Consider the following 13,346-nt stretch of genomic DNA (forward strand, 5'->3'; position numbering starts at 1 on the left):
CACAATGATAAGAATTTTCATTTTGGGTAAAGAATTATGTTATTACACAGTTACAGAGTAAAAAGCATGATCAAATCAGTGGCAAAATATGGAAAAATTAAGTGTAATATAGATTTAGGTTAAACGGGTTACATATAACCACAAACATAGCTAATTTGTGCTTTTCCTTTCTGGTGCTCACAGATCAATTTTGCTTTCCACGTTTGGCGGAGTTTCCCTGAGAGGATTGTTGGCTACCCTCCCAGAAGCCATTTCTGGGACCCGGTTAAAAGAGCCTGGGGCTACACCTCTAAATGGACCAATGAGTACTCCATCGTCCTCACTGGAGCTGCCTTCTATCACAGGTAATTGACTTGAGCGGTCTTGTTTTAACGTCTTTTACGTCACGCTCGATCAAACTCTCTTCGATTGTGCCCTAATGCCTTTGTGTCCTACAGGTATTACCATCACTTGTTCTCTCACTACCTGCCCCCGTCTCTCCGTGCGCTGGTGGACCGCACCTTAAACTGTGACGATATCCTGATGAATTTCCTGGTCTCTGCTGTGACACACCTGCCACCCATCAAAGTGGCACAGAGGAAGCAGTATAAAGAGATGCCCGCTCCGCAGGTGAGAATAGAGGCGAGTTTTGTGTTCAAAGGTACTTTTACATCATGCCACGGTGATGTATTTTCTTTTTTTCCGTCTCATCTTAGGGCTCCAAGACGGCCCCTTGGGCGAACCCTGAGCACTTTACCCAAAGGCAAGAGTGTGTTAACACCTTTGCAAGCTGGTTCGGTTATATGCCTCTAGTGCACTCGCAATTTCGCCTGGACCCTGTTCTCTTCAAGGACCATGTGTCTGTTTTCCGCAAGAAGTACAAAGACCTGGAGCGAGTCTGAGCCAAGCTGACAGCTCGACAGTCGGATGAGACCAGAGACGGCTCACAGACTGATACAGACACTGATGGAGAGATCCGTTTCTTTCTGTCCACTAAGAGCCAGATGACTACAGCTTCTGGCTTTTGTAGGGGCCTCCCAGCTACGCTTGTGGTGGCCAATTGGAGGACCGGATAGAGATATACATATATGAGGGTTCTCTATGTTTGACTGACAGCTTCAGGGATGAGTGAAAATGCATCACAGATCTGTCAATCATTCCTGCTGCTGTTTCAATGGGGAAGTTTGTAGCATGATGCTGACGGTGATGTCGATTTACACATGACAGTCGCCGGCAAACAACAGATTGAACACATGATCTGATAATTACGTGACCAATAAAATAATTCTGAAATGCAGACTGTCTGGGTTTTTTGTTAAACACTTTTAGTTTACTGCTCCAAAAATCCTGCTTCAAGTGTAACATGTTTGTGCATCTACGAAGGCCATGTGTTTATTAACAGAAGCTGATCACCATTTCCTTTTGAGAAATGACAAGGAAGTCATTTCTTTTTTATTTTGTATAAAACCGTTTTTAAATTCATTGAGTCCAAGCAACAAAAGAAACTTTTCCATATAAAACCAACAGTTCATTTGAGTATTATTAAGGGATAGAGAGTAATCCAGAGCTCAGATCTACAGTTACAGTCATTTCCACAATGACACACTCTAACCGAGAACCACAAGTTGTGACACGCAACAAAAATATCAAGCAAAAAAGTATCTCTAGGTCAAAGTGTGACCTTTTACATTACTTGCAGTTTGCTAAAACTCATCCTAATTCAGTGCTTTGATACACAGCTGCAAATCAGAGCATTGTGGATAAATACTGTAAATAAGAAGTCTTATCTTGTTTGTCAAGATAAAATGTGACATTATCACAATCAATAGATGAAAGACACACAGCTATATTCATAAGAGCACCCGAATTGCTTAGAAAGTTGTGGGATGTGGTTTGACAAGCTGGGCAGAAGTGTGATAAGGAGCGTTCTCATTTCCTCATTGTGAGCATGGCGTTGACGTCCCAGAGTAAGTTCCTCATTTGGTCCATTAGCGCTTTCATCTCTTGGTTTTTCTGCCTCACTTTCTGTTAAACCAGAATGTTATTAGGGGTTAATAATTGATCAAAAGTGCAGTCATTTGGGGACTAAAATACATTTATAACGGTCCAATATTTTGGCAACATAGAACACAGTATTTACGGAGATGCACTTTCACCTTCATAACTTTTTCCTGAACATGGATTAGCCTCCAGCTAAGAGAATATTTATGTCAAGTAATATTTACGGTAATGTTTTTGTATGTACTGTTATCAGACTAGTAACAATAATATATGAACCAACCTCTAGAACTTCTTGTCTTTCCTGGATAACCGCTGGACTACATGGCTCTACCCTCACAGGTGCCGTCTCCTCCCCTACATAAGGAACCAGCTAAAAGAATGCAAACAGGGAAAGAAATTGTGTAATAATGTAATTATGAAAATGCAATTATGAAATGCAGAAATGTCTGATGTAAGGAGTTTTTACTCAATTACCTTGGCTAGGTGTATCTCTTCTAAAGAAAAGCTAAAGTATATCTTCATACAAACACAAACTGCATACAGCCCTTTTAAGTGGACATCTAAATCTCTAAAAATATGTGTATAAATAATCCCAATCCTTGTTTTACATTTCTAAGAACAGATAATGCTGAATTGAAATTGTAAATATGCAAGATATGCATTTATACATATTCACCACATCTGTACTTCAAGACAGGATATATATAGCTCCTTTCAAACTTTTTTTTTAATTGCATTTTTTCAAACATTGAGTGTTTTAAAGGAAGTCGCGTAGGGTGTTATATAGTTCCAGCAATGCGAACGCACCATATGATAGCTGGCAGCATAAAAAAGACCTTACTGCTGAACTTAGATCACACTGGTAAGTACTGTTAGTCATAAACATTGCAGCCATAAAATCGGTAAATGTTAGTAACTGTTAGCACAATTTATCTGTTTATAAATTCTTTTTACAGCTTTACTTTGCAAAGATGACACCACATGAGATGTTTGGTAGGCAGTACATATTTCTTGTTATTACAACTAATGTAAATAATTGTGTCATTTCACATGTGATGAATTGTCTTTAGTTGACATGCATTGTTGAGTAGTAACAATCTTTTGAATTTGTAGATTTACAGTAATACTTCACATTTTAAAAATATAAAAGGGCATCCTATGGCGTTTATTCAGACCCAAAACTGGCCCGCATGAAATCCACACACGCGCGCAGAACACACCCTCGTGAGAGCGAATGTGTAAAGCCAAAGTATTCATTAACGCCTTGTAGGGTGTCTTATTGCACACGGATACATCAAAAGCGTGCGATTTGAAAGCAAATGCCCGTCATTGACGTCTGATTTAACATGTAAACACACGTTGTCGTGGATTCGGAAAAAGCGCGTTGGAAACGTGCGCTTTTTGTATCAAAACGCGCGTCCTTGAAGTCTGATCATTGTTGAAAGATCATTGCAATCATTGTTAAGGAAGCCCAGTTTTTGGGTCTATTTATTTGCGAGCATGAATGCAGCCTAGTTTTAAAGGTTGCTAAGCCATCAGGTTTATTTAAACGCTTTGTATTTTTTTGATAATTATTTTGACTGATGTTTGGAAACTTTGAAACTGCATTTAGAGGTAGATGACGCCCTTTCTTATCTCACTTTCAGTTTTTGTTGGACTTAGGCATAACTGCACTATAGGTAAATGCTGTTTCTTACTTCTATGAATAATAAATTACTCTCTTAACTCTTCTTTTTGTTACAAATTTATTTCACCTTCATAATGCACCTGTGAAGTATAAAACTGAAGGTGCCCTTGTTGGAAAAAAGAAAATGTTAGCACATAAAACCTGCAGTTTTAAATATAACTCTTATCCTGCATGCCCATATAGTTTGGTACATAGAATTTCCAGTACTTGCTGAAGAGTCTTTAAATGTGTAGTGTATATACTGGATAGATGCATGTGAGCTCTTTTCTGAATGTCAAAAAAAAGACTAGAATCGGCTCCAGACAAAAAAATACTTATAGATGCGAGTCATCATTTTGGCTACACATACGTTTACTCATGTAAATTGCCATTTGTTCACACGGGGCGCTTTCCGAGACTGATCCCGTTCATGTTCTGGAATCACTTTTCGGATCTATCCTGGTTGCGTTTGTGTTCACACCGATGGCCTCTGGAAATGTTGGTTTTGGCGCGTCAGTGTGCAATCAGACGCCCTACCAGACGTTAATGAATATTTTGGCTTTCGACAAGCACATTTATGCTCCGCGTGCAAAAATGCAGTCCGCGAGCAGAGAACTTGACGAGTGCGGGCTCAATTCTCTAGATGGTCTCCAAAGTCTCAGAAGTCAACTCGACGAGCGAGCAAGTGTAGAGAAATACAATGTAGTATCGGTGCATCCCTAAGCTAAACAAGACAACAGGGGGGGGCATAGGCGAGACCAGAGAAAGAGCATGGCAGGTCAAAACAAACAATGTCATGTCTCTCTCTACACTAAACACAAGGGCTCTGCCATGATCCTGCCACAAGATTAGAAAACCATGACCAAGGAGGCAGGATCATGTAAAATTGCTTGTCTCAAAAACTGGTAATGCTTTTGAGCCCTTAATGTATAAAGAACAAGACTTACTGGAATGTCCTACAAGTATATCATGTAGTGCACTTTGATAATGAGCAACGAAGTTCTATGACACCATCTACTTTATTATCTTAAAACTTTTACTTTTACAAAGGGGGACAACCTTTGAAATATGTCTACATATATATATATATATATATTTGTCATCACAAAAGAAAATAGAGCTTTAATGTGCTGGTAAAAATAATTATGAAGTTCTTAAAAAGTACTTGAATTTCACTTTCAAAATGTTTCAGCAAATCACATTTTGGATAAAAAATGACTGGCTTCTTTAATTTTCAAATTATTTTCTTTAACATATTCTAAAATATGACCGTTTTGCCCTTTTGCTCAAACCAAACGCTATATAACAAGAGTGTACTTTGTTCACTTACGTTATAATCTCTACCTATAGCGCTATTTATTTAGTGAGTGCAAATGGTAAAATAAGAGGTCCTCTGCTGCCTTTGTAAACTAAAATGTTATTTGATTTGCCTCTCGGAAGATCGTTTAATCCCCATATAATACACTTTAATCACAAAGTTATACCTATTACTGGGAAACCAAGTGGATGGTACATAATTAAAATAACAAAGATAGACAGCTCCACACGCACGTTCTCCAGAAGCATGGCAGACGCACGTTCTCCAGAAGCATGGCAAACGCACGTTCTCCAGACGTTCCTACTAACATTGTGCTTGTCAGTCTCATTCGCAAAAGAAACAATCCAAGCGCCATAGATAGAGGCTACCCAGATAGCACAATCCAACTGCCTAAAGTCTATTTGACGTCTGAATTTACATCAGCAATACATCGTTTGCTCATCTGCAATACTTCCCAGGGACGTCTGAACCTCTATAATACATCTGCTCACTGATTAACATCTTAGAAGGAGCTGCATCCATTCCAAATCATAAACAGCTTACAGACATCTTTTAGATGTCTATATGACGTCTGACAGCAGACATCTTCAAAACCTATTGCAAATGAGCAAACTATGTATTGTAGATGTCTTGCAGATGTAAATGCAGACATCAAATAGATGTAAGCCAGATGTATTTGTGCTAATAGAGTATAGTTTCCTTCCTTTTTTGAAGATTAATAAGCTGTTTATAACTATGTGCAAACACTTTTACAATCAGTCTATCATGTTCTATGTGGTTTTTATTTTGCATGCACCTTGAAGATTTGTTTGGTGGTTGGCTGCGCTGCGTCTTGTTCTGTGTGTGGGTCATCATCATCTGTCTGATATTTTATGTGTATCATCTGCGTAAGCATCTGAACAAGATAATTGAAAAATACAAAACTGACTATGACAATATTTAAAGAAGCAGGACTATGATAGCCTGAAAACATCAGGTGGCTAAAAATGTACACCAGAGCAAGCTAATTTAATTTTGCAAAATGTATAAGATGTAAAACTTGTTTTATTATAATGTTTAATAAATCTCAAGTAAGAAAGGTTCACTTTGAATTATTTTAACCTCTATTTTGTGCTATGAGTCAACCTGATAACTATAATTTTTTTCTAAATGTGAATTTTGTCAATCTTTTGGATGCTTACATACTTCTAGTAAAGGCCAAAAAACAAGTAAAAAAGCATTGCATAGAATACTTTTTTAAAAATGCCATCCAACAAAATAATGGCATTTTGTGTTTATCAAACTGGCTATATTTACAAATAAAAGTGAAAGTGACCTATTTGTCATATATGGTGACCCGTTCCCGAAATGTGACCTCTTCAATCAACCCATCCAGTGAGTATTGAACACGCATACAACCGGAGCAGAGGGCAGCCATCACTGCAGTGCTCGGGGAACAATAGGCAAAACATTTAAACCTTCAATGAGGAACTAGCAGCAGTGTTGGTACAAAAATATACAACAGGGTGTTAGAATGTAAATGTGTTAGTCCTGAGTCTAAATAAAAAGATGTATGTATAGCACCTTGGTTCTGGTTTATTGAGGAAATGACAAAAAAAGCCACTTGAACTTGAACATAGAATAGGCTATAGCACACATCACCTCTATACAGTGTGTTATAAAGACAGCTGGTGAACACTCACTTCTGTTGGAGTTTCCTGCAGATCAGTTGTCATCTCTACACAGCGCTCATACAGCAGACGTAGCTTACGGAAGAGAAGCGCAAGTTGCCGCAGATGCTCTTGCAGCTTTCCAAAGCGGTCCTGATACGATGCCTGGCTTTGTGTCACGCCATTGGGTAGCTGGAGGATAAAGCACACTGTTCAGAAAAACATATCAACTTAAGTAACTTAAGAAAACTTTGTTTTATCCAAGTTTTCATATCCCCTATGAAAACGTATATACATATACATACATACATACATACATACATACATATATATATATATAATAGTCTTACCATATAATTGTCAAAAGTATATTTCTGTACCTTTGTGGCTACTTTGAAGATGCTTTAATATGATACAGTTTTTATTTATTTAACATTTTGAATATAATTGCTGCGTCGCTCCAGTTTTGATGTGTTAACTATTATTCTAAAATGTAGGGGGGAATAAATAAACACAGAATTATTGAACCTATATTTTAAAGGATAATGTAAATGTAAAATAAAAATGTTATTACATACACACGATTGAAGAAATTAAAATGACAAACAACTTTTCTCCTGGAATTCTGCTGAATGGTTTTTAATTATAAGGTTTTCAAGGAGGTGGGTGTGGCAGAACTACTGTAAATGCAATCAGGCTTTCAGGAAAACATAACTCTGGAATGTTATTTTATGCAGGACACCGAGTCATCTAGGTCATTCCATAATTTCATGAAGGAACTAGGATGAGAACCAAAACATCTTGCAAGAACCACATTCAGTCTGCTTGAGGACTGGCACTGGAGGGCAGATTCCCCACAATCTCATATTCAGTCAAAAGAAAACTCACCTGAGTTGCCCGTGTGATCTGGAAGATTTCCATTGTTCGTGTGACGATGTCTTGGACAGTCTCCTGACCAATGCGACACAAATAAACTGGAGAGATTTCACGCAGGGCACCTTGTGGAGGCATGCCAGGCTGGGCAGGTCCTAACCCAGAAGCCATGTGTCCCTGCACTTGTTGCTGCTGAGTGGGGATTGCTGGCATACCTGGACCCAGTCCCTTTTGAGGGATCGTAGCAGACATCTACAAGCAGAAAAACATCATTCAGGTACAAAATAAATATGTGAGTCTGTGTTTGTTTTCACTGAGAAACCCGGTCTTTGACACTTGGCACTAAAATAACATTTATTTGAATCTGTTTTTCAAATGTGGATGTTTGCCTGAAATAAATGTTTTATAAGTTAAGTTATAACACCTGGAAAGATAAGCATTTAAGAGATAGCAAGTAGACTTTATTTATTTAGTGATACTGGACATTTTCAGACATCTAACGTTAACACATAATACTGAATGAATAAGGATGGATGAACAGCGCTTTTCACTTCTGCCCTTCATGTTAAGAGCACTGTATTTACTAAAAACTCAACGTAGATACTTAACTGTGCTTAATGATGTTGCTCCTGGCCTTTAAGTAGCTGTATTCCAGAAGAAAACAGTAAACACGTCTAAATCACGATACTTCTCCACCCCGCTCGCTTTCTGTTTCAAACAGAGGTCCATTATCCATCACTTCTTTCGTCATTTCCTGTGTTTCCTTTTCCAAGTTTGTGGCTCCGAAATAAATCTCACATTTTTTAGTATGCGTTGGATCAAATATTGACTAACCTCCGCACGTGTCACTTGATATTTTTCAAATAATTTAGTACTTTAATTCTATACATTAATGTATAGAGTTTATTCAGGCAAATTGGGACAATGCCAAAACGTTCCCGTTCTCCTGAATTCACGCTGTATTAATTTGACGTTTGAATTTTTGTGGCGTGGTTGCTCTAGCAACGCCACGGTCGTCGTTTAAATTCCAATGTAACACAAAATTAATGTACACAATTAAAAAAGAGATTGCGTGGACTTTTATTTTAAAACGTGCGCTTCCGGTCCGGTGTCGAAGGAAGCTATCGCGAGATTTGCCTGCGTAAATTCAACGTGGATATACAGAAAGGCGTTATTCGATTATCAGGTTTGTTTACTGTATATTGTGCATATTTGTACGTTTGTTTTATTGTACGTCCGTCAAATTTAAACCCTTAGAACATTTATGTGTTTTGAAAATGTCTTTAATTATTTAGATCTGAGTTAGCGTTAACATATTCGTTTTTTCTTTATAATATAACACGAGACGGCTAACGTTAACTGTAAAGTAAGACTCATTTACATCGATGTGATTAAAGACTTTGTAAAATATTAAACCTGTTTACTCAATTTTGTAAACTATTCTCGTTTTGGAATGTCTCACTTTAAACTGACTCTCACATTGTCAAAGCACGTTACCTTATGTTTTTGAGGTTACGTATCTCTAAATGTGACGTGTCTAATGTAAATGTTGCCCACCCTTAGAATGCATTTGTACCGTACTAGTTATTAAAAGCATTGTTGAATGTTGGATGTTTATAGGTCGGCACCGGAGATGGCAGAGAATGGTTGTCATGTCAACCCAGAGGAAGTCTCTAACCACCAGCATCCACCCAATATGGAGCAAAATGGAGCAGATGGCCCTGAATCTTTACCTGATTCATGTGGCCTGTCCCTGTCTCAAAAGGAAGTCCTCGAGCGCTGTCTGCACGCTCTCACTAATGCCAAGAATGACAGCCACATTTTAGCAGCACTGCTTCTGGTAAACTATAGCTTAAACTCTTTATGTTCTATACCAGATTAAGTGTGAATAATTCTATATACATAATTCTAGTGCAATAATGTGTTAACTTGCATTTCTTGCAGATCACAAGGCTGTGCCCAGCAGGCCAGCTGGATAACGGGACTCTGCATCGCATTTTTGAAGCGGTAGGTTTGAATCTTCCGGCACGCCTTCTGGTGACAGCATTCAGGGGTGGAGACAGCTCTGGGTTGCCCCCACAGGAATTGATCTCTCTGGGTACTGCCCTGCTTGCCGCCCTCAGTACAGATGCAAACATGGCTGCTCATCCTCAACTCCTAAGCACGGTCCCTTTGATTATGAGCATACTGGAGAACGGACCCAGCTGGACAGCTGAGAAGAACTCAAGTTCTCCGAATACGAAAACCAATGATGGAGATGAAAATATCAATGATTCTCAGACAAATGAGATCACATCATTGGATGATTCAACATGCCCAGATCCCTCGAGCAAAGGAGATGAACCAGGTCTAGCTGATGGGGCTAAACTGGATGAGGCTTTGGCAAATGACAGCTACCAGGTTGTCAACGCTGTTTGTGCTTTACCACAAGGTCCAGAGCAGCTGTTTTCCCGTGGTGCGGTTCCATCTCTATGTAGAGCTGTCCTGAAAAAACAGACTCTCAGCCAAGAAAAAGGACTTCCACTGCTTGGGCACATCTTGTCCTCCAGCGTTGGACCCCGGGCTTGGACTAAGCACTCCTCTGATCTTTTCTCACTTTTGGGTGCTGTCTCCCAGAACTTCTGCAGGGTCTCAGATCAAGACAGATTAGAGATGTGCTCTCAAATACCACAGTTCCTTCCTCCACCAGGGGGCGAGTTCGTAAACCAGGAGCTTAAAGAGATTGTGGGTAACCTATGGACTTCACTGCGACCCTTGGTTCAGGGCAAACTTAGCAAAGAGCATTTAGATCTTGTTTTGGTATTATGTGCTTGCCTGTTGGATCTGTACGGCTGGGAGTCTGTGGGACCTCCTAAATTGTGCTGCCTGCTGGTAAACCGGGCATGCGTTGAAGTGAGGATGGGTCTAGAAGTGCTGCCTGGAACAAAAATGTCCCCTCAGGAGCAGCACACCCTCACTGCCTGCTATCGTATCATGGAGGCTGCTATGGAGCAAGCCTGCAGCCAAGGGATGGTCTCAAATCCTGCCCAGTTACAGACAGCCATCACTGGGTTGAGTCTTCAGCAGAGCAGGCAGGTCTTGGGGGTTTTGGAAGAGGCTTTCTCGGCTGTTATTTACTATCTTAAACAGGTGAGTGTGGATTAGTCAGTGAATGAATAATAAATATATAAATGTATGTGACGCTTTGTTAAAGCATTACTACTCTTAAATGTCTTATTTAGGTGGATCAGTCCCACGTTGATGAACTGTTTCTGTTTGCCACGTTCCGCTCACTCTGTGCTTGGCTTGCTGAAGAAACGTCATGTCTGAAAGAGGATGTCATCGACCTTCTGCCTTTTCTCATTGGCTATTCTAAAAGTCACTTTAAGGGAGGTAGAAAAGGAAAGGGACTTACTGATTGGATGTCCAAAGTGTCCATCAACAACAATTCACAAGATGGGATGTGGACCAAAGATGCCGCTCTGCGGTAAAACAATATTCTTTCTTAATAACTGTGCATCTTGTAACTATTTGAAGTATGTTGTGTATTTTACAGTATGTTTTACTTTTACCCTATGATTCAGATATCTACTCCCAGCTTTGTGTCATCTGTCTGCTGAAGATAAACCAAGACGGGTTCTTCTTTCCCTGGATACTCCAGCCTTGGTAGTAGATTTTCTGAGCAAGGGATGGGGGTCTTTGAGAGGTCAAAGTGGGAAAACAGTGACTCGAGACCCTGGACTGGAAACGGCGTGCTCTACTTTACTCAATTTTGCCATCACTGAGCCAGAACGAGTCAGGTATGCACAAATCAAATGTGAAAGGGTTATGACTTCATCCAAAAATGTCATTTTTTTATTTACTCATGTTATTCCAAAACTGCATGACTTCTGCGTAAACGAAAGAAGATATTTTGAAGAATGTAACCAAGCAACACTGGCCCATTTACTTATATTGTATGCACACAAGACCCACTGAGACGTTTCTCAAAATATCTCCTTTTTGTGTTCCACAGAAGAAAGAGTCATATACAGGTTTTAAACAGTATAGGGGTGAAAAGATGATGACAGAATTTGTATTTTTTTCTGGGGAACTGTGCCTTTAACACACATTTTGTGATACCTGCAAAGACAAATAGCTTGATGCACCGTTTCTTGGCATTCTCTCAGGAGTGATCCTTGTTTTCTCGCTCTGGAGACCATGCTGAGTGAGGCACTGCCTGTTCTTCTTCATAAGCCACGCCTCCTGGTCCTGGCTGCTAACTGTTCCACGTTGGGTCTTATGATTGGTAGACTGAAAGCTGCTTCAACAGGTACAGCCATTTTCCTGAAACAGTGGTTTAGTGTATATTATTTGCACAAGTCAACTTAGTAAGTAGGATGATACTTTTTCACCCTTCATAAATATGAATTACAGAGTTTTTAAGTTACTTGTAAATAAAAGTAAATGGGGTCATGTATTTTATTCAGATTTTTTTATTGTCGCTTTCTTAATGCTGGTTTTACAAACTTTTGTAGAATCTGTAGATCCCAGTCAGCGGCGTTTCTACTCTTCGGTTCTGTCATTTCTCCTGAGTGCTGTACGATCAGAATCGGCCTCTAACCCGGCACAGATCAGCGCTCTCTGGTTGGAAAACTGGGAGGAGGCTGGAGAGCTCTGGAGGCTCAGTTTGCAGGCTCTGGGTGGTTGTGTTAGAGCCCAGCCCTGGATAACCAGCTTGATCAGAGAGGAAAAATGGCTGCAAACCATCTTCACCCTGCTAGGATCCAGTGGAAAACTCCCAGACCAACATTCTCAGGATGCTCTAGAGGAGGTTTTGTGCGCCATTGCCAAGCAATGCCCTTTGTGTCTCAAAGACATCCGTGTGTTGGTTAAGAGTCAAAGCTGCGGATCTCATCAGTGTATGCCACAGCTTAGCAAAGCATTGATGGAGTAGCCTAGCGTGTATTTAAAAAGACTGATGAAGCACTTACCGTCTTGTCTGTGTGTCATTAAACATGCAAAAAACATTTGTAATACATGCACTCTGTGGGCAAAGTCTGAATCAGAACATGAAATAAAACTATTTTTGCTTTTGAACTGATTTATTGCTATTCTTATTTACTCCTCTACAAGTGATCAATGTCCAAAGACAACTTTGATAAATGCATCTTATATTGAAAAGTCGTTTTAAATTAGAACGTAAGATTATTTAATGCATGTAAATTAAAATACATCTGTTCCCAATTTTCATCGACCTGTCTTGTGTTAGTATGTCCACTAGGTGGAGTCCTTACAACAAACTGATTAATCAAGCTGACATAATTCAATTGACAGAACAACCAAAAATTGAATATGTCAATAGTAGGTTAGCTCTTAAACATAAAACGTGTTTGAACTCTAAACTAATACTAATAAACTACTAAAACATTACATATATTTGAATGCAAATACAACATTTTGAACTACGCAATTAACGCATTTCGTGTAGGACATTCATTCAACTGAACGTGGCCTATACAGGTACTGCTAAAAACGTTGTCTAAACTTCCTAATCACTTTCATTTTGTTACACACTTCGATAGGTTATGATTAATGCATTAACATTAAAATGTATCGTGATTTGAGTAGGCATGATTTGATACCATGGTTAAATAGATAAATAGGATTATAGACTACTTGTTACATTTTTACAACGAGTGAGTTAAATAATGTTTTTCCAGCATTGAATTTTAACACATTATGCCCCGGTTTCACAGACAGGTCTTAATTTAAAACCCGGACTAAACAATTAGGATATTTAAACTTTATTTTGAAATGCCCTAGTAAAAACATTACTGGTGTGCATCTTGAGACAAAACAATGGCGCCGACATACTTTAAGATGTTTTAAGGTTATATAT

At 39.2% G+C, this 13,346-nt stretch overlaps 3 protein-coding genes across 4 annotated transcripts in view; 2 read left to right on the forward strand and 1 right to left on the reverse strand.

Annotated features, from left to right (window-relative positions):
- The window catches only part of LOC130415633 (exostosin-1c), a 42,704-nt gene extending 41,428 nt beyond the window's left edge, over positions 1 to 1,276 (forward strand). For both annotated transcript variants that reach the window (XM_056741464.1, XM_056741465.1), the window contains 3 exons: positions 184 to 344; positions 438 to 609; positions 696 to 1,276. In XM_056741464.1, the coding sequence (XP_056597442.1) occupies positions 184 to 344; positions 438 to 609; positions 696 to 881 (519 nt within the window). In that variant the 3' untranslated portion in view covers positions 882 to 1,276. The remainder of the gene's footprint in view (positions 1 to 183; positions 345 to 437; positions 610 to 695) is intronic.
- A 138-nt stretch (positions 1,277 to 1,414) lies between these two features.
- Positions 1,415 to 8,521, reverse strand: zgc:114119 (Mediator of RNA polymerase II transcription subunit 30-like). The gene is made up of 5 exons (XM_056741978.1): positions 8,096 to 8,521; positions 7,502 to 7,738; positions 6,647 to 6,805; positions 2,261 to 2,350; positions 1,415 to 2,004 (listed from the first exon to the last, which is right to left on the reverse strand). The coding sequence occupies exons 2-5, from the start codon at positions 7,736 to 7,738 to the stop codon at positions 1,909 to 1,911; spliced, it is 582 nt and encodes a 193-aa protein (XP_056597956.1). The 5' UTR covers positions 8,096 to 8,521; the 3' UTR covers positions 1,415 to 1,908.
- A 51-nt stretch (positions 8,522 to 8,572) lies between these two features.
- Positions 8,573 to 12,548, forward strand: ncdn (neurochondrin). The gene is made up of 7 exons (XM_056741979.1): positions 8,573 to 8,672; positions 9,107 to 9,326; positions 9,431 to 10,615; positions 10,708 to 10,952; positions 11,050 to 11,265; positions 11,635 to 11,777; positions 11,983 to 12,548. Exons 2-7 carry the CDS (start codon positions 9,120 to 9,122, stop codon positions 12,399 to 12,401), a joined length of 2,415 nt encoding a protein of 804 aa, XP_056597957.1. The 5' UTR covers positions 8,573 to 8,672; positions 9,107 to 9,119; the 3' UTR covers positions 12,402 to 12,548.
- The last annotated feature ends 798 nt before the right edge of the window (positions 12,549 to 13,346 follow it).

The sequence above is a fragment of the Triplophysa dalaica genome, chromosome 25 (assembly GCF_015846415.1).
Source record: "Triplophysa dalaica isolate WHDGS20190420 chromosome 25, ASM1584641v1, whole genome shotgun sequence".
Classification (NCBI taxonomy): Eukaryota; Metazoa; Chordata; class Actinopteri; order Cypriniformes; family Nemacheilidae; genus Triplophysa; species Triplophysa dalaica.